The following is a 21,224-nucleotide window of genomic DNA, read 5'->3' as shown; positions in this document are numbered from 1 at the left end:
TGTTTGCTTGGTGTAGTGATTGATATCTCGCGTTGAATATGAAATGAAAATAAAACCTCTTGTTTACATCTGTCGCACAATCGCGTCTATTTTGGACACTACGTCGCTTTGAAAATCACGTTCACTTCGCATCCCATCGCAACGCGTGTCACGTACACCCTGTCCTCACCTTTTGATCAAGGCGCCTAGAAGTACATCCTAAGGTGTTTTGTTTGTAAACAAAACACAATACGCTTGTTCCCAAGCTCAATCGTGATCAGTTTGTCTCTTTCACGCTTCAAGCAAATAATTCCCCTACTGCTTTCTTCCGTACTGTTTTTATACACCAGGGACAGACATACAACTGTACTATCGTTGTACGTGTACAGCGTCGTACGTGTACAGCATTGTACAGGTACCATGGTAGCATGACACACATACTTTGGTTGTACATTGTACTGCATGTCAAACTGACAATCAGAAATTCGACCAATTTTCACCACATGTTTCAATGAAAAAGTTTTTGATTTAGTGTCTGAACTATCAAACAAAACAAACAAGTTTCCAATCTGAGTTATTGGGGTTAATCTAAAAGTGAAGTCGGTATAAGTGACATTTTTCCCTTCGGAGTTATATGACCACTCCCACCCAATTCTAAGAGTCGGGTGACTCGGAAGTACAATGAGAAATGAGAAGAGTTCATTGAGTTCATTGTCGGTATAAGTGACATTTTTCCCTTCGGAGTTATATGACAATGCTCACCCAATTCTAAGAGTCGGGTGACTCGGAAGTCGATGAGAAATGAGAAGAGTTCATTGCACCTGGCATTTTTTTTAATTACGCCGATTCTTAGAATACAAACACGTGTGCAAATTGACTATCACTTCGTTAAGCGACTCTCGGAATAGACCCCATTAACTCAAGAGAAAGTCAATGAAAAGAATATTTACCAAGTGTTTTGATTCAGTTTATTCATGCTACCCACCACTAACCATCTATGGCGCTGCGCACAGTATAACTGTAACCATGTACAACGGTGAAACAGGTCGTTACAGATACAGCGATTGTACCGAAAAGCTTCCATGGTTCTTGCGCTGTACATAGTGACAGACATACAATTTTCAAAGTACAGGGCAAGTACAGTTGTATGTCTGTCATAAGTATAACCAATTTAGTGACGAAACGGCCTCACCTTAGGATTTACTTCTAGGCGCCTTGCTTTAGATGTCCCGAACTACAGCCATACTTTATTACTGTGCTTGATGGAAGAAAAATACGCGTTGACGTTATTCGGTTGTGGCAAAAACACTTCATGATATGCGGTGGACGATTGAAAAAAATACTCTAATTAATCCAGTGAACAGGTTTTTGACAAAATAATATATTTAAGAAAGTGGATAGTACCGATATACGGATACATTTGTGAAGAAGAGTAGATTCTTCTCCGGCCAAATGAAAATGACCGCCCCGCGACTAGTCGCCCGAGCTAGTCGCAGTAGATTTTTCGTTGGACTTGGAATACTGGTGCTGATGGTTGGATTCGTGGCAATATTCCATAGTTCCCAACAACAGCTAGATGAACTTCGTCATTTGGGATTAAGATGCGAGCAGCAACAAGAGGCAATATCCGCTAAGATGCAAGGTAGATTCATATGTTCACGATTAAAATGTTTATGATGTTCTATTCTGTTCCCTCAGTGGTTGTCGATCAAAAGTTGCGGTTGGAGAATTCGCTTGCCTCAGAGCGCATGATAAATGAGCAAAGCCGAGTAGAACAGCAGCAGAAGGCTCAGGACGAAAAAGAACAGCACAATAAATCAACGATGGAAGCCAATATTAGGTATGCGTCACTACAGCAGCATTACAATCTGATGAAGAGTCAGCTAGACGATTTGACTGAAGAATGTTCCAAGAGCAAGAAAAGGCAACTAGAAGAAGTCAACTCATTGAGACTGAAAGTTAGCGAATTGCAGGGCAAGATTGCCCTTCATCAGAAGGAGTCCGCCAGTGATGTAGAACAATTGAAGGTAAAAATGAGTTTTTTTTTACTTTGTCAGATTTGTGATTACCATCATACATTTTCAGGCTCAGGTGAACCAACTGAAATTGGAGAAAGCTAGTTTGGATAGCACGTACCGGCAAAAAATAGCTTACAAAAATAAGATCATGGAAAAACTTAAAGAGCACAACGAAAAAATGGAAAAGGAAAACGCACAATATATGGAACTGTGTAATATTCCTCCCGAAAAGATGCCTCATCACCTCAAAGCAAGTGATGCTTTCGAGGGCATTTCATTCAACTTCATGGAGTCAGGCCCTCTACGAAACTTTGCTGAACAAATATCAGTGAGTGAAGATTTATATAAAATTCCAGTAGTATTGCGCAATCATACTAATAAATACGGGGCTTTGCATGGTGGTGCTCTGGTACTTGGCGTCAAGAAACAAGTACAAGAAGGTCAAGGCGTTATCGCAAAACCATACGAAACTAATGATGTCAAATCAAAATTGGTTGCGGCAGCGGCTGACGGAGGAGTTATTAATTCTGTGGAAAATTTTCAGATTATTCCCAAACCACTACCACTCGTTCCCAACGAAGCAGACGGGAAAAAGGACAATCAACAGAATAATGTACTGCAGGAACCACAGTTATTGAAAACATCGACATCAATACCATCGTCGTTGAACAAAAAAACATCTGAAAGGAATAGCAACTTGCAAGTGCCTATTTTGGCCGCACCAACTGTTGTCTCTCCCGACGGAGGCAAATCATCCTCTTCTTCTACCAGTACAACGACACCCAGCAGTAGTTTGGTGAAGAAGTCGATTAGCAAGCTGCGAACTAAAATACTTCCAGTAGGTGTTGTTCCGTTTCCCGACAATATTGAAGACCTAATGAAGGTTGATGAGAACAACAGCGAGAATGCAGTCAATAATCGTTACTTGAACATAGCAGCCCATCAGGGCCAAGCCAATAACGACGAGAAACGTTCTCGGAACGATAAGGATATCAATTTCATAAATGGTAACGTGGACCTAGAGAATGGTGCACACGAGGTGAATGATAACGATTTTAAACTGGTCGGTGGAGTAAATAACAATCAATTGCAGCAACCGAATGTGAAAGACGGTACGCAAAATAGGGATAACTTTAATGCCGCAGAAGAGGACACAAATTTGTACGATCAAAAGCTATTCGGCAATGCGATGGTTCAACAGCAGCCGCAGCATGCTGATTACAACGAGATGCATCAGCATCTTGGTGCGAAGAAAGACGGTGGAGGTAATGCTGGCGCTGCTGTTGGTAAAGGCAGTATAGGGGAAAAACTAATCAACGAGATCGTACGCGATCACGGAAAGGAGGGTGATAATTATCCGAATGAAATGGAGGAAGATTTACACCTCGATGGACAGCAGGAGGGAGAGGAGGAGGGTGACAGTAAGTAACGAATTGTTGCATATCGGTTAGTTCTCTATTGATTCAAAATTTGTTTTTCGTAAAAACAGTCTGTTCTCTGAGTGCTCATTTCTTGTTTTCCATTGCTTCAAGTTGATTCTAAATATATCAGATACAGTCTTATAACATAAGTTAAAATTATCAGACTACCGTAGCTCCACCATATTATGCACAGTTCGAATTTTTCAAAGTTTAAACCATTCTGTAAAATATGCACGTTCAATTAGAGGCGAATCACTGTATATCATTAGTAGTAACATTGGAACTGCAAACAATGTCCGGGAGACGACCGCATAATTGACGTAGGATTCCGATAGACTTAGGGTGGGTTTAGACTAGTGATATATTCATGTGAAGAAATATGATGAGATTTATAGAAATCGCATCAACTGTTTACACTAGCGTGAACTTCTATAATGAATATATTCATATTCTCGGTGAATTTGTTCACCTGAAGTAGAACTGCATCCAACTTTAGTGATCTCTCACCAGTGAGAAATTCACAAGCGTTTACATATGCTGAATTTATTCAAGTTATATATACCTCGAATAAGTGTATCATATTTATTCTCACCCGTTTACACCTATATTCACGTGAATAAATCCATCTATAGCTATAGATCTTCCTAATGTAAACCCGCCATTACATCGTTAAACTCTTTGATATTGATTTGGTGGCCCTAAAAAGAGCCGTTATGTTTGGTTGTTGGGTATTGTTTGTTCACTCCACCAGTGCTACAACCAGGGCTCGACAAAGTCATATTCAACTGACGATAGTCAGCAGACTATGAAGATACTCGACTTTGTATTCAATTGGAAATAAGTTTTGGCTTCTTCTAGCAGTTGCTCCGTCAACATGACCGTCATTCGGGAGTTTAATTGCTATCTCACTCTATGACTATCGACTCGACAATCTTATTTCATTCTTACCCGTTAAATGGTCTTCAATGCATATTAAAATGTGATTCGCCCCGAAATGAATTCTTTTCTATCTCATATGCATGTATCGATGTTTGTGTTCAACGTGGTTTGAAATATACTACAGGTGAGCTAGATTTTTTTGTATCGTACAAAATTACTCATACATATAAGAAAAGTGTTCAGTGTTCAGAAACACTGACAAACTTGTGATTTTTGTTAATATAAACCCGTTTTTCCGTATGTTTTTTCACAAAATTGAACTCAAAGACAAAGTGAACTGAATTTTTGTTCAGAATTCCTCCCAAACTGCACTACATTTACCAACACTAACGCGAGGACCTTCACAGCATACCTGCTATCTACATCTGTTAGATGTCTAAGTTCGTTGGTTTGTGTTCACGGTGGGTAAATTATAAACCATCCATTAATGGAGTAGCTACTTTTTGCATCACAAATCAAGTTTTCGTTTCACTTTATATGGACGTAAAAATAAGATTGTGTACGCGGATAACGAGATTCGTGCCAGGGGAAGTAGAAGTGTGGATTGAAGTCAGATTGAATGAAGAAGTAGAGACTGTATTCATTAGTCACATCAAATAGAATAATCAATTGCTAGAATAGTTCATCAGTCATCCTCACCCTCAACGCTCGTCAATTCGGTTTCTGGTCAATTCAAATCATGTTGACGGCGAATGCCGAAGTAGTCCAACACAACCGCTATCATATGAGGGGCTCAGAATGCAAGGGGTGTTATTGACTTGATCGATTTCTCTTCATCAACATTTTATTTAGTTAATAACTCAACTGCAAAAACGTTCCAATTTAAGTTTACTATATACCTATCTTCCACATTGTCAAATACAGCTGGGAATGTATTTGCAGCTAAGGTATGACCGAAAGAGAGAGTCGATGTAGAGAAATCGATCAAATCACTTACACCCCTTTCATTCTAAGCACCTCATATACAATTTTACAATTACACTTGTGCTAAAAAATATAAATTTGGCTGTTAAAAAGTTTATTTTTCTTATTTATTAGCGAATATTATTGAATGATATGACACCAGTATTTCCAGAGAAAGATTAGCTAGAAAAGTGGACAAGACAAACGTAACAAGTAATAGATAGTTAAAAATTATCTGCAGTGATTTTGTTTTTTTTTTCTTGATCTTTTTCTGGGATTGAGCCTTGACCATTCATTCGTCAATTTTCTTTTCTCGCGGTCTTCTGTGATCGTTGCTGTTCTTGCTTCTGTTTTACAGCTTCCAAATCGTTGTAATACTTTTTGTACTATTCACTAGTGGCCACAACGGGTGCCGGTGGACGAGTTCTGACTCTGCTTGGTTTTAAAGCTGTTTCGGAAACCCCCTTTTGAAAGCTTCGTCGTAATTAGCACTTTGCAGACCATCTGCAGATGTAATGTTGTCCGATAGATGCGAGTAGACTTGATTTCTCTTGACACTGTGCATTACTAAATGCCAAGTCAATACGATTACGTTGATCTGAAAAAGTAAAAGAATGATTATAAATGCTGCTTTCATACGTTCTACTGGTATAAACTAACTACAATTTATATTTGTTTTGGTAAATCCATAGAACACTTCGGAATCGTTCTGATTTAGGGGCCTGATCACGAAAGTCACAGGCCTTTGATGTTGCTCCACGTTTTATCTGTTGTCGTTTATACGAGGGCAGTCCGATAAGTACTAAGCCTACAAAAAGAAACAACAATTTTGGAAAAGTGGCGATTTATTTCTCAACATAGTCTCCTTTTAGCTCGATGCACTTGACCCAGCGATGCTCCAACTTCTTTAATCCATCTGAAAAATACGTTTTCTCAAAGTCTGCAAAGTAGGCCTCCGTGGCGGCGATGACCTCCTCATTCGACTCAAATTTCTGCCCGGTGAGTGAATTTTTATGTTTGGAAACAAAAAAAAAGCGCACGGGGCCAAATCTGGAGAATACGGTAAATGCAGCAGCTGTTCTTAGTGTAATTCGACCAATTTGGCCGTGGCGACGGCGGAATTTCCATGTTTTCCATTTTTCTAAAATCCGCGGACAAGCCCGGTCAAAACAAAACTACGAGTCCGATTCGGCTGAAATTTTGACAGTAGCCGTTTACGAGAATGTACTACACGATAAGTAATCTCTCTTGCGATACTGACACCATCGGGCGATGAGGCTAAGTACTAATCGGACCTTCCTCGTAAAACAGATTTGTATCGATTACTGGACCCGGCCAAGTTGCATTCAGAAAATGTTCTTCGAACCGTTTTAGTTGAGCTACGTTGAGGAATTCTTCCAAACCAACCAAAGTTCAGCCATTTGCATCCAGGAACACCCCGTTCTTCCATTTAATGGTTCGCAGAAAATATGCCACGGATGTCTTCAAATGTTTCGTATCAATCAGAAACCCGGCTCTGGATGCCGCGATCCCACTGGACTAGGCTTTCTTTCTCTCACTTCCGCAAAACTGAGTGCTTTTCAGGACGTTTCACGTTACCATTCAGTTTCAGTTGTGCGTGGAGAGTACTTTCCGAAATTCCTTGATATTTTGCTGCTCGCCGTTTTGTAATACCTTCTCTTGTCATCTCCATTGCTATAACAAGTTTCTGACGGGAATAATGCGCATTTTTCATCCTCGGAGTCATCTTTGTTTCATCCTGGGCAGAATAAGGAACATACTCACTTAATCACTTCAAATAAATCACATTCAGATACAAAACACTTTGAACTTACTGATTTCGGATAAATTTCAGGGGAGAATGAAATCTTGTAACTAATTGTTTTTAATAGATGACAGTTGTATTGTGACTTATCCGCGTTGACGGCATTGAGCTTCGTATTACGAAATGGGAGAGTAGGCATGACAATATGGGTTTGCAGAAGAAATGAACACACTTTTAAAATAAAAATATGGATGAAAATTATTTTTTCCAAATAAAATTAGTACTCTATGTAAATGAAAATCACTTTTGCTTTGAAGTAGTGAAAAAATATCATACAAAAATTGTGTCTAAAGATAATTTTTTTTTGGTGGGAACATCTGAAAGTTCATGGAAAATAGTTTAAATTAGGGTCAGAACAACGTACTTCTAGTAGGTAAATAACGCCATGAAAAAATTTTCATACAATATTAGCAATTTAAAACTGCCTTAGGGCCGATAGAGAATATTTGGCCTCATACAAACTAATGTCGTTTCAAGACGTCGACGCCATTCCGCCGTCAACGCGAATAAAGAATTCGTTTTTGTTCAGTTTCAGCCCTATTGCCAACCTAACTGCTGTCAAAACGTTTTTTTACTCACTCAGTTTCAAACTAGTTTCACACTAGGTTTTTTTTCTTTATTATAGTTACTTTCAACACATTTTGGCATTTTTGGAAGAATGTCGGAAGTGAGAATTGAACTCGTGACCTTTGCGTGAGAGGTATGGATGTTACCACTACGCCAGATCGCCTCCACAACGCACTAGGTTAAAGTGACCAGATGGTCAGAGGTCTAACGCGTCACAAAAAACAAAACGTTATGTATATACGTTATGTGAACATAAACCATAGTTTAGCGAGTCTAAACTGATCAGTATTATTTCTTTCTGAGTATCGGCACTTAGTTGTGATTTTTCGGTGGTTTAGATTTTGTTTACGCCCGAAAATCACTCGCTCAATCAGAGCATTTACACCTGGCAAGCACGATTCAAATTCTACGATTTTCTTCAAATTACCGAATGGAATGCTCGAAAATTCCAATTCATTTTTCATCGATTTTAATGTTAATGCATGCATTCAAAAAATGAACTAATTTCGGATGGCGATGAAAGATAATTGATGGGAACAAATTTTTCTTAAATCTTACGTTTATTAAGTCTATAACAAAAATGATTCAAGGCTGTTGATTCACAGCAGTAGCACTGTCAAGCAACTTGATGATTTTTCCATACTGTAAGCTCCACCCCACAGCGAAGGAGTTAGACATCCTAAGGCACTTTGTGTCCGCCAGATATAGCCGATCTGGTATCTATAATATCATCTCTTTGCCGCACCTCAAGTCGGGAGATCGAAACAACCGGCCAAACGGTGGAGAAGAATCTGACCAAAATGGACATTTTTATGCGGAAGCGTCAGACGAGACCGGCCGTATCTGAGCAGCAGGCAATCACCCAGAAGGAGTAGCTTGAGGTGTTGGTGAAAAACTTCTTTACGGCGAAAGAAGTGAAAAACTTTTTTCGTGCTCATAATGAAAGACGAGACGTACTTGATGCTAGAATTCAACGAATGGCAGGGTACCGGGTACTTTACGTTCCCCAGGTAAGCGATGACGTCGAATATATCATCCACATCAAGTTCTTGAAGGAAGGTCCTTCTTTGACAGACGTGAAGGGAATGTCCAAGCCGCCCTTCTTTCGAGTCATATGGTGAACGGGGAGATATATAGTACGAAGTGCTTACCGGAAGTTGCGAAGGTGATGTGGTCTTTATGCTGATCCTGAGATCAGCCGATTATGTCAAAAGATCACTGCAGGATGGATCTGCTGGAGATAACAATTGTCGCGAAGACCGCCAACCTTCCGAATATTCCCCAGCTGCTAAAACTAATTTTGGTGTTATTTTCTTTTTTTATATATGCCCTCCACTCACCCCCATCTCGAAGAAACTCTTATTCAAGAATCCTAGAGTTGGGCACCAATTATTTTTTGCTGAAAAAAAATTAAAACAATTTACAATTCCACAGGACAACACAAGATATTTAGGTACGAGGTGAGCGGACAATAACAACTAACATAACAACTAACAATTCTATTTTATACTAAAGAGTTTTAGTAAGGATTCCAGAAAAATTATAAAAAATTGATCAAGTAAAGTTGCTACGGTTGCTTTTATGCATTCAAGTAACAGCAAATAATAACTTTTATTCAAATTTTAAGAATTTTAAATTGGTTTGGGCCCACTAACCTGATAGAGAGTAAATTTCCTCACAAACAGATTTTAACACAAGATGTCGCACAGTATCCTAGACACCTCGAATGATCTAGAACTGCTTCGGCAGTCGCCCAAAACAAAAAGTGACTTGACTAGAAAATGAATTGACTAGCGTTGACTAGCGAGGATGACTGGTGAAATAGTCCAGTCAGTGGTTATTTTAACTGACTCGACTAATGAATACCAATCTGCCTCTTCATTCAACTGACTACAATCAACATTTCTACTCCCCTAAGAACGAAATTTATACCCGCGTACGTAATCTTATTTCCACGTCCATATGAATAGGAACGAAAACATGATTTCTGATGCAAAAAAGAAGTTACCCCATCAATGGACGGTTTATTGTCTACCCATCGTGAACTCAAAACAACGAACTTAGACATATATCAAATATGCTAGAAAGGTCCTCGCGTTAGTATTAGTAAATAGCGTGCAAAACAGCGCACACACACTGCACGCTATTTTATACGTGTGAGTAATTTGTAAGTAATGTAAGTAATGTGTAAGTAATTCCGATCTCAGTGACCATTCACTGATAGTGTCGTCATTCAAAATGCATGATCCCAAAGCGAAAACTAAATTGAATAAGACAATAATTGATCACAATAAATTGAACGCATGCTTCTCTAATTTCTTAAATACAGTGACTTGCGGAGAAAATGTCGACGAGTGTCTTGCTAATATCTCGTCGACATACAACTCGATGCTATTGGAATGTTCCAGAACCATCTCGGTAGAGGTCAATACTAAGGGTAATTATTGCCCTTGGATGACCTACGATCTATGGAAATTGACAAAAATCAAAAATCGATATTTAAAGAAATTAAAAAGACGGCCTAGCGACTCCCATCTACGAGAATTGCTAAATCACGTATCGAAGAAGACACAGGTTGAAAAATGGAAGAGTAAAAAAGTATATTTCGAACAAATGTTGAACAGTACGAACCAATCCAATATGTGGAAAAAATTAAATTCTATTCTAGGACGTTCCAAAGAAAAACCCCAAACTAGACTAATTCATAATGGTAGGGAATTTGAAAGCGACAACGAAATATGCAACATTTTTAACAACTATTTTTCGAACATTGGAACTCAGTTGTCCAGCGCAATCCCTAAAAATAATGACAATATTTCTCTTATGAATTCCCAACCCGTCCGAAATACGATATTTTTGTTTCCCTCAACCCAAGCTGAGGTGCTGCTGACTATAAGTGAGTTGAATAGCAAGAAGAGTTGCGGTCCTGATAACATTCCAGTAAGTGTCATAAAAGGGAATTCAGCCGCATTCTCAATTATTTGTTCAGATATATTCAATAAAATGCTGTCTACGGGAATTTATCCAAGGTGCCTGAAAGTAGCTAGAGTTGTGCCAATTTTTAAGTCTGGTGATTCTACGAATCCGAGCAATTACAGACCCATTTCAACACTATCTGTAGTAAATAAAATAATTGAAAAATTGCTTGTGAAGAGATTTCTCGAATTCCTGAATAAAAACAATGTTTTTTACAAGCTTCAATATGGATTCAGGCGTGGGTGTAGCACTACAACTGCCGTCACTGAACTTGTGGATGAAATAATTGAAGGAATCGATCGTAAAATGATTGTCGGAGCACTGTTTTTAGATCTCAAGAAGGCTTTTGATACAATTGATCATAAAATATTATTAAAAAAACTAAATACTTATGGTATCCGAGGAAAAGCCAACGACCTTGTACGAAGCTATCTCTCCGATAGACAGCAATACGTATCTTTGAATAATGCCAAAAGCAACCTGTGTTCAATAAACGTTGGTGTACCCCAAGGCAGTAATATCGGACCTCTGTTATTTCTATTGTACATCAACGATATCGGGAACCTGCCACTTATAGGAACTGCTAGGCTTTTTGCTGATGACACAGCATTGTTTTACCCGTGCTCAGATGTCAAAAATGTAGTTTTAAACATTAAAAAAGACATGACTGTTTTGTGTAAATATTTCCAAGCAAATTTATTGTCACTCAATTTATCAAAAACCAAATACATGGTCTTCCACTCTCCAAGGAAAAAAATCCCCATTTACCCTGACCCCGCAATTATGGATGTTTCAATTGGGAGAGTGACACACTTCAAATATCTTGGGGTTCTGTTAGACGTAAACCTATCGTGGATGTATCATATAAATTATCTTGAAAAAAAAATCTCCTCCCTTTGCGGGATTTTGAAAAGAGTATTCACTTTTGTACCACAGAGAGCTCTAATCAATTTTTATTTTGCATGCATTCACTCTCAACTGCAGTATGGTATAATAGTGTGGGGTCATGCATGCAAAACAAGACTTAAGAAGCTTCAATCATTGCAGAATAGATGCTTGAAAATAATATATAGGCTACCGACTCTACATCCAACTTTGGAATTATACTCTGACAACCCTAATTGTATACTGCCTCTTATCGGACTACGAGAACTTCAGACTTGTAAACTTGTACATAGTGTTATTAATGACAATAAATCCCACCACAACCTAGAAATCCCTACAGCAAACCACCGACACAGCACACGACAAGCCCAGAATTTAGTACGAAGTCGAGCAACGACTAGTATAGGCCAGCATCGCATTCTATTCTATGGACCGTCTCGTTTCAATGTATTACCGTCTGAAGTCCGACTTATCACACGCTCTGACCTCTTCAAAAAGAAATTAAAGGAACATCTAAAATCGACAATAAACGCTTTCATAATTTGAACAACGAACAAGCATAACAATTCCTGTAATAACTCTCCATGTTCACAAATTCTTTCTCTAAGTACGAGTGCCAGTTCTATTCATTGTTAATGTTTTCCTAATTATTGATATTATGTTGTGTTGTAATTATACTTGGATCCCTTAAAAGAAATTTATTTTTCACTGGGATCCAAACATCGTCCCTTTTATGTCTTCCCGTTCACCCTTTGGCGTCCCTTTCTTTGTGTGTTTTGTCTTTTTTTTCAATTTAATAAATGGTGCCCAACTCCAGGAAGCTCATAACAGAGTTTCTTCGAGATGGGGGTGAGCGGAGGGAAAAAAAAAAAAAAAAAAAAAAAAAAAAAAAAATTTTCAAGTACGATACAAAAAAGCTCACCTGTTGCGTTTGTCAAACCACGCTGAACTCAAACATCGAGGCATGCATACATGACACATGGGCGAGAGAGAGAGGAACGAATTCGTTTTGGGGAAAGTCACTTCAAAATTCAATGAGGACAATTTGACTGGGAAGAATGAAATGATATAGTCGAGTCGGTGGAGGGAGATAGTGACTGAACACCCGACTGACTGTTTAGTTGTTTTGGTGAAGAAACTGCGTGAAGAAGCCAAAAGTCATTATTAACTGAATACGCATATAGTCAGTCAGATAGACAGCTGACTATACTCAGTTGACTATGACTATGGAATAAACATGCTTTCAAAATCAAAATTATGAATCAAAATTTACTTTAACGTATCGAATATTTATTTTATGTGATGAAATAAGAGGTTTTTCTCCGAAATTGCAAAAACGAAAATTGTGTCTGATGATGATTTTATATTATAATAGTAATTATTTGTGGAACAAACAGGAAATGCATCGACAAATGGTTAAGTGAGTGTCAGTACTACATATGTTAGGTAACCAAACAATATGAAGTAGAAATTTTCATTCAAACTTTTATTATTTTAAACTGCACTTGGCCCTTCTGATCTGATAGAGTATAATATATCTCCCAAGCACTAATATCGCCACTAGACGTCGATACTGAACATTTGTCATAGTATGCAAGTATGAACAAATCAGACTATATAACGCAAACCAACAAATTATTAATTTTATTACAGAGTCAGTTTGGAACTAACTCAGTTTTAAAAATGAATTCGCTATTATTTCCATCATTTACGGAGCAAAAAATATTCCAGAGAACAGCCGTATTCTTAGTCCTCGAGAATAGCAACATTTTCAATGAAATGTTGGTCATATCATCGCGAAAATAACGAAAATTTGTTTGTTTCTATGAAGGTTAGAGAGTAAAAATGAAACACAAAAATATAGCTTTTATTCATTTTCCGACATCATTTCACAAATGGTCGGTGTTAAGCCAGACCGGACCATGTGACATTTTTATGATTTCGAGAAAAACGAACTCGAAGTTTAGTGCTCTGCTATTTTCAAAGCATTTAATTTTTTTGATCAATATTGTCTTCAGAAATGTTAGCTACTCTCTGGCAATACTTTGACGTTGGATAATTTAAGAAAAAAAAACATCGAGTATCATGCCTAAAAAGGCAGTTATTTGGCTGACTACATAGTCCACTCTGACTGAACCAAATGAAGCATTTTTTAAGACTTGGTTCACTATGACTGAACAATTTCGGAATATTTCTCAATCAATTAACAGTTGAGAGTCAAAGTGTATCATTCTGTAACGATCCATTATTCCTGCTGTATGCGTGATTTTCCAAATCTGATGAATGTGATATGTAGCTCACATAATGCTTAACCAAATGTAATCAATAACTCGAAATTTACAATTTTGCGACTTGGTCCCCTCTGACTTAACACCGACCAAATATCCACTGCACACTGTCACATTATACTCATTTTCAGTGAGAACTCCAATAAAGATCTATTTTTAATTGATAAAAACCTGCTGAAAATAGCATTTTCACATGAATGTGGAAGACAATTGAATGTAAATACAAATATTGACGTCACGACGTGAAAAGTAGCTATGGCAGCGCATGCTTACCATGCACACCACGCTCCCAAACTCTTCCATCTGCCAATGTCAATGGGTCTGGCTTACTGGAGAATATCTTTTTACGACATAATTAGTCTTGTCGAGCAATGTTGACCTTATCCAATGGCCTGCGGATCGGTGCGGCCTGTGTAGCAAGACAATATTGGAGCAACTACGTCATTTATTGACGATTATCATAACTCACCACAATAATGGAACAACAGAATGTTTGATCATAAAAACAAAAACATCAGAACAGATATGTATGTTGGAGCAGTGTGCGTTCGTTGTTTACTATTGACTTGTAATATTTAGCATGTTAAATAGATGGAATGCCGCCTTAATTGTTCTACTCATGCCAACTGGAACAAAAATTTGACATTATCAGTAATGTCAGATTTGTTTTAATTATTTTTTTCTGCACAACTCATTTTTTTTTATGGATTATTGGGTAATACAAAAACAAAAGAACAATCAACAGTATTATACCCATTCCAGCGTGACGTGACAACGGTTTGAGTCGCTAAAACAGGTTTTTCTCGTTTTCGTGTATAAATCACACGATTTCCAAAGTGTAAACGATTTTAAAGTGAAATTGAGAAAATATCTTACAAGAATCTTCAGTTGGAGAATATTTTGCAGTTGAATTCGCTTGTTGCTAGCCCAATACTTTTGTTACGTGACAACACCTGTCTTTTTGCGGGTTCCGACTTTTGAATATTAATGTTGTATTTTCAGTTCCGTTTAAACTTTGTTCTATGATTTGTCGATGAAAGATGAACGTAGATTCCTGTATAATCAGTTTTTCACAAAACTCGCAAGAACATGCATTTTGACGGCACGCATTTTGAGACGTGACAACGCGCTCTGTGCAAATAAACAGTCTCCACGAAACGTTGTCACGTCACACAATCAATAAGTTGTATTAAATAAGAATTTCACCGTATTGTAGCAAGCGATATACTATTTTTTATGTTTTTTTATTACTATGAACACGCACTTTTCTCTGAGATCTCCCCTTCCCCTTTCAATAGTCCATCCTTTAGGAGAAGTTGGTCTTAACGCAACCGGTGGTTCTGAACCTACCCTCCTTTGTATCTCAGAAACGGTGCTTCCTACTGAATTTTCTATAGTGTTGAATAAGAGGTGTAGGCTGACAATTCAATAATATGGTAACTTTTTTCTGGCTCTTTCATTCTAGCGTTTTAGCGCCATTTTACGTTTTCATTCCTTCAAAAACAGAGAAGAAATACATTCGACCTGTATGCAAAATGAGTTCTATGTTCTTTTGGATTGCGAAACAAGGCAATTTTAATTGTTTATGGTATATTCATCAAAATAAGCTTTATAAATTGAATCTACCTGTTACCTGTAATACACGGTATGTCTTTATTTGAGAAAAGTCGGGGTGGTCCTAAACCCACCTCCAGATAGTAAAGTAATTGTTTAACACGTTCACTCTGGCGCTTGCCATCAATGGCTAGCACAATCGTGGTTCATTAAGTGGCGCTCACTACAGGGGGAACGCATTTGATTTTGCTATCAAAAACTTTTGAAAAACTCTTTGTATGCATCCGCCCACATACCTGAGCAAGGGCGTTTATGTTTGCGTGTTGAAGATGACGTTGACTTTGATCGTTGATGTTTGCGTGTTCCTTTGTATGTGCACTTTCTTTCCACTCAAACATTATATCCCTCACTTAAATCCTATCTCTCACTATCAAACATTATTCTTTTTTTTATTCCCCTTCGCGCACCCTTGGACATATGCCAACATTACCATTCACGATCGTATTGTGGGATTTCATGCCATTTCCGGTGTTTTATATCCGTTTTATATATGTTAATACGCACAACTTATAGTCAATTGGTGTATTTAGTCTTAAAAAACACGAAATTTCACAGAGTTAGGTGGTGCGTAGAGTTAGGTGGAGTTACCTTACATTATTTGAAAATCGAAAAACTCATCATACACTTTTTTTCTGAGATGTGTATACAATTAACTCTGACCTAACTCCATTCCAGTTGGTGATTATGACGATCCGGCCGCTATGAAGCAGGGACACGCAGAGCGCAACTAGAGGTAATGACTGAGCAGATTTCTTTCGAGTTGGTTGTTGCGTGGCAAAGGGAATGTCTATTTACTATGGAAACCAGTGATTTGTTCTGTTTAACCTTAGAGGTAAGTGAACAATTTAAAGCAAATTGTACGTTTCTAAAAGTATGCAATGTAGATATAATAGCTAATTTTAATATACTAGTTCATCGTCATTAGTTCTATTCCGCGTGTAAACCAGTACAACACGATTTATTGCATTGCGATTACGAATATATATCATGAGATTAATTAAGCCCATTTGTTAGAAACAAAATATGATAAACAATGAACACTGTGGGTTATTATTGAATCTCACAAACACAACGGGATTATTCAGATGAAACGGTCAAACGAATGAAACAGCAAAAGTTCGCCTTGAACTAAAGGATGATATTAACGGAGAAAAAATATACACAAAGAAAAGTTTGAGAAGCTTCTTCTTGAGGTGCGATTTCACTGAAGCAACACTGAACGGCCTGTCACTCCGTTGCCTCAAAGGTATCCTGGCTTTAGAGAGTGTGTGAAATCATCTCGGCAGAGCATCGTGATGAATCCATAAAAAATCAGTTTCGCTATATTATATGTAAATTTTTAACTACTGTTTGTACTTCCAGTTCCGATATATTTATCGCCCCGTCTGCATAGAATTGTTTAGAACTATTGAAGTGAGCTACGAGACTGCTTTTTTGAGATTGATTGCTGACGTTGGTCCATATCAACACTCAGCTATGTATTTTTTTTTGTTAAATTTCATTTTATTCTTTTGAATTCTTGATATTGTACCTATGTTTATCATGTCGTTATTTTTGTTTATTCTTATGCGAGAAACATTTCGTCCTTAAAGATCTCTATTTATTACAAACTGTGCTCAAAAGCAATTTTGTATAAACATGAACTAGTTTTAAGTGAAACTGTTTTAATGCACTATTTTACAATCTGGGTGTAGGAATTAGAGTTTCAATCAGTGCGAAACCCCGAAACCATCGTGGGCGTTTTGCGTGAAGGCCGAAATGAGCTAACGTTTATATACTCTGTTTTTTTTTCAATCGCCATATGTTAATTATCTGTTCAACGGACAACACTGGTTGAAACAAGACCCCTTGATTAGCGGTAATTAGGATTCAATTCTCTTTTATGGAATTAGAAGAACGAAAGAAGACAAAAAAATTGTTCAAAATATTGCCAACTATTTTTGTCTAAGAAATATAATATACAAGTAATGTTCAGATTCAAATGTAGTTTCGATCGCAGTTAGACAAAGGAACGTGTTGGGTGCGAACTTAAAAACTAAAATCTATTCCATATATGTTGTTCCATTCATTTTATGATAGCATGTAAAAAAATGATTGACCTTGTCGCAAATGGATTATCCACATGAGATTGGGCAATACTTAAACAATCCAATGTTATACAAAATCATACTGAAACATCCACCTAAAGTTTATTCGTTCATTATTTTTGATATATTGTATTTAAGCCAACCAATCATCCGAGAAGCGCACCGCATAGTTTTCTAAAACAAAAATTTATGGAAACAAAACTAAAAAACTGAAAATAACATAGAATACAATTCGTGTTAGTTTGCTGTGTAGTAGCAGTAAAACATTTTTACTAAGCCTTGTTTTGTATTTTACTGAAAATGTTGAGAAACTTCTTTATCGGGACAAGTGGACGGGAAGATAGTGATACAGGTTCGCTACTGACAAATTATTTTTTTTCTCCTACACAACTGGCTACATACTGTGTTATGTTACCCAATAGGATTTTTTTTCCATTTTGAGACACAATAAATGCATTGAAATCAATCACCAAAACAAAAGCGATGTTCCATCAATGCAGTTAGGAAAGCGAGCACGTGAATAGACAGTGCCATTATCGCGATCGAATATGGTCCATGGATTAATAAAACCATTGACCATATTGACAATGATGACATTGTAGCATTAGGGTGTAGCGTGAAACCAATTGCAACAGAACGTGTTTTGGTCAGTAGAAGTAAGCAACGCTAATTTTTAAATCCAAAATATTTCTATTTGAATCTGTCATCGATGTTCAATTTGTTGCCATGACCGATAAGAAAGAACAGAAAGAATTGTTGAAAGTCGAAATAAATTAACTGATCCAAAATGATACTTCACTGCTATTTCCTCAAATGGCAAGATGACGCACAGCTCGAAATAAATATATGTAGGTTAGAGTGCCAATGGATGTATGGGAAAAAAGTGACCTTCGAATTTTCGAAGGGAACCAGATTAAAAATGTTGATTCCCACAAAAAAACTACCCTATGCAAAATATCAGCTCAATCGGACTTCATTTACTAGTGTCGCAAAGTTCGAGTTTTTTGAAAACCGAAAAATCACCCAAGAGGGGAGCAAAAGAAATCGGGGTTTTCGAAAAAAAAATTTGATGCCAAATGTCTTCAAATTGCATGAAACGAACAGATCTACTGTCATTTCGGAAAAAAATAGTCAAAAATCGACACTCTGGGACTCGTTTTTTCGGAATACGAAGCAAAACGTATGGTTTAGGGTGCCAATAAAAATATTTATCTCGATTTTTCATTCGGAACTTGCTGCGAAATGTTGATTTGCACGATCAGGATGCCGCCTACAAGTACTACGAGGTGATTATGCTCGACACCGCCCACAAGGCACCGTGAACTGTGTGATCTCACGTCGGCCGGCAAGAGCAGCCGTAGATTGGGCAGGGGTTACCGTTACGCTCAGACCATCGGGGGATCGCGCCGTGCCTGCTGGCGCCGACGCAATCGTCAGTATATGCGCCGTTACCGTTAAGTGGTTGCAGCTATTGCGGCTGCTTAGTTTGTGCGCTGATCGTCTTAACCTCTCGCGTATTGTATATGGAATTTATTTTTGGAGTGCAAAAAAAAGTGCAATAAAAAGTCTGAAAAATTAAAAAAAAAAATACATATTTCTCATCCGTTGCAAGATCGTGAATCCATTGGTGATTGATAACTTCGAAAATCTACTCCAACTGACTCCTCAGTCAAATTTTATGTCTTTATACCATGAGTACCTCACCCACGACGTGCACCCTTCACCAGGCATCTCCAACCAAGTTTGCTTCCCATACTTTTGCAATTCCTCTGTCATTTTTTATCTGTCCATGCGACAAAAAAATCATGGAATCCAAGGTCATCACGATCCAATGTTATTCCGTCGATATTTTCGGAAAAATATGGTAAAATTAGATCTGACCAAATGTTCTTTACTGACGGTTCATTCATAAACGGACCACTGGCTTCGGCATCTTCTGTGAAACTTCCAGTGCCTCTTTCAAACTCAAAGATCTTTGTTCCGTGTATGTCGCTGAGCTGGGTGCGATATACTATGCTCTAGGGATCATTGAAACACTGCCCATCGACCATTATTTTATTTTTTCAGACAGCCTCAGCTCAATAGAAGCATTCCGCTCAATGAAAGTTGATGAACGCTCATCTTAGTTCCTAACAATAATAAGACATCTATTGAGTGTTTTGGTCGAAAAATTATTCAAGTAGCAAAGTAGGAAATATGAACGATATTGTTATTGAGTTATTTGATATTAAAACTGAATTACGTTTGCAGTTTTAGCTGCTAAAATTTGCAGCTACAAGAAGGTAGTGTATTCCCTACAATCCGAACAATGCCGATCAATCAGCAGCACCAGGCATTTGAGTGTTGGCAGTTGTAGTTTTAGTTCGCCCTGTTTTAAGCTTCTTGTAAGTATCCGCACCGGCGCTCGTGCCGGCAACCTTCTCCGAAGAAACGAACGCGTCCATTCATCACGTCGCATCGAACGCGTGGTCAAGATCGAATGAGATCATTTTTCCTGATGATTTATGTGGTTCCCGGAATAAATCGCACCAGAAAACATAGAATTATTCAAGTAGGAAAGTAGGAAATATGAACGATATTGTTATTGAGTTATTTGATATTAAAACTGAATTACGTTTGCAGTTTTAGCTGCTAAAATTTGCAGCTACAAGAAGGTAGTGTATTCCCTACAATCCGAACAATGCCGATCAATCAGCAGCACCAGGCATTTGAGTGTTGGCAGTTGTAGTTTTAGTTCGCCCTGTTTTAAGCTTCTTGTAAGTATCCGCACCGGCGCTCGTGCCGGCAACCTTCTCCGAAGAAACGAACGCGTCCATTCATCACGTCGCATCGAACGCGTGGTCAAGATCGAATGAGATCATTTTTCCTGATGATTTATGTGGTTCCCGGAATAAATCGCACCAGAAAACAACTGCAACGCAGCAATTTCAGTTCCATAATTTACCTTCATATCATCCTTCATGTCATATAAATACACTAGTTCTTAAATGCTGTTTATTCATGGTGAACCCTCGTATCGTAAATTTCGAACCAGAGTTCATTCACGGTGTGCTCGACGTCAAGTTTATTTTTCCTTAATACGTTAAGCCCCGATTTTTTTCTTGCTGCACTTTCCATTCATCACGCATCAAGAGCGTTTGCACAGTATCAGTGTCGGTCCTAGTTCCCAAAGATACCTATTGTATAATGACTAGCCCCTAGGGACCGACGCTGGGCTCAACGTGTTGACTGTGGTATCTGGTGAAACTTTTAACAAGAGTTTTGAGACAAGATAATATTGACTCTTCGATGATTGAATTTGTCTTAGAAGCTTCAATTTTGGAATTGTTGACCACTTTCGCCTTGCTTTCGTCTTCGTGAAGCTGAGTATTAATACATCTATGCCATTTTCTGTGATGAATATTGCTTACAAGGGGTGAAGGTTGAAATTGTCCGGTTTTTTTCGATGAAGGAAACATAATTTTCAGGAGAACCTCAACATATTTTTATTAGTGGTATTTGATTCTAGGCATCACTCAAGCAAATTCCACAATTTGCCTTTCCTTTCCAATAATATTACAATTATATTTATATTTGACGACATCCTGCTTTGTAAATACATGTACCATTGAAGCAAAAAGGTGATAATCTGATGAACTATGTCTGGAGAATACGGCGGTTGCGAAAATGTTTCCCAGTGTGCGCCGTTGCATTGTCAGGCTGTAATATCACTTTACCGTGTC

At 37.9% G+C, this 21,224-nt stretch overlaps 2 protein-coding genes across 4 annotated transcripts in view; both read left to right on the top strand.

Annotated features, from left to right (window-relative positions):
* The first annotated feature begins 1,238 nt into the window (after positions 1-1,238).
* On the top strand, positions 1,239-17,774 carry LOC129778121 (kinesin-related protein 8). Of its 3 annotated transcripts, none has more exons than XM_055784817.1 (5): positions 1,240-1,621; positions 1,678-2,006; positions 2,065-2,325; positions 2,542-3,418; positions 16,091-17,774. In XM_055784817.1, the coding sequence occupies exons 1-5, from the start codon at positions 1,432-1,434 to the stop codon at positions 16,144-16,146; spliced, it is 1,713 nt and encodes a 570-aa protein (XP_055640792.1). In that variant the 5' UTR covers positions 1,240-1,431; the 3' UTR covers positions 16,147-17,774. The 3 variants fall into 3 exon arrangements, with proteins under 3 accessions (XP_055640790.1, XP_055640792.1, XP_055640791.1); XM_055784816.1 differs by having other exon boundaries at positions 1,241-1,621; positions 2,065-3,036; positions 3,091-3,418; XM_055784815.1 differs by having other exon boundaries at positions 1,239-1,621; positions 2,065-3,418.
* The window catches only part of LOC129778122 (thiamine transporter 1-like), a 22,874-nt gene continuing 17,878 nt past the window's right edge, over positions 16,229-21,224 (top strand). Inside the window, exon 1 of the mRNA XM_055784820.1 lies at positions 16,229-16,247. The gene's annotated coding sequence lies outside the window, so the exon portion shown is untranslated. The remainder of the gene's footprint in view (positions 16,248-21,224) is intronic.

This window comes from Toxorhynchites rutilus, chromosome 3, assembly GCF_029784135.1.
Source record: "Toxorhynchites rutilus septentrionalis strain SRP chromosome 3, ASM2978413v1, whole genome shotgun sequence".
Classification (NCBI taxonomy): domain Eukaryota; kingdom Metazoa; phylum Arthropoda; class Insecta; order Diptera; family Culicidae; genus Toxorhynchites; species Toxorhynchites rutilus.
Note: the sequence above shows the minus strand (reverse complement) of the source record. Positions and strands in the feature narration are given on the sequence as shown.

Bases quoted from the DNA above. Each gene is read 5' to 3' on its own strand.
- LOC129778121 (XM_055784815.1), top strand. From the start codon at position 1,432: ATGAAAATGACCGCCCCGCGACTAGTCGCCCGAGCTAGTCGCAGTAGA. The intron at 1,622-1,677 runs GTAGATTCATAT...CTGTTCCCTCAG, and splicing joins AATATCCGCTAAGATGCAAG to TGGTTGTCGATCAAAAGTTG. The intron at 3,419-16,090 runs GTAAGTAACGAA...ACTCCATTCCAG, and splicing joins GGGAGAGGAGGAGGGTGACA to TTGGTGATTATGACGATCCG.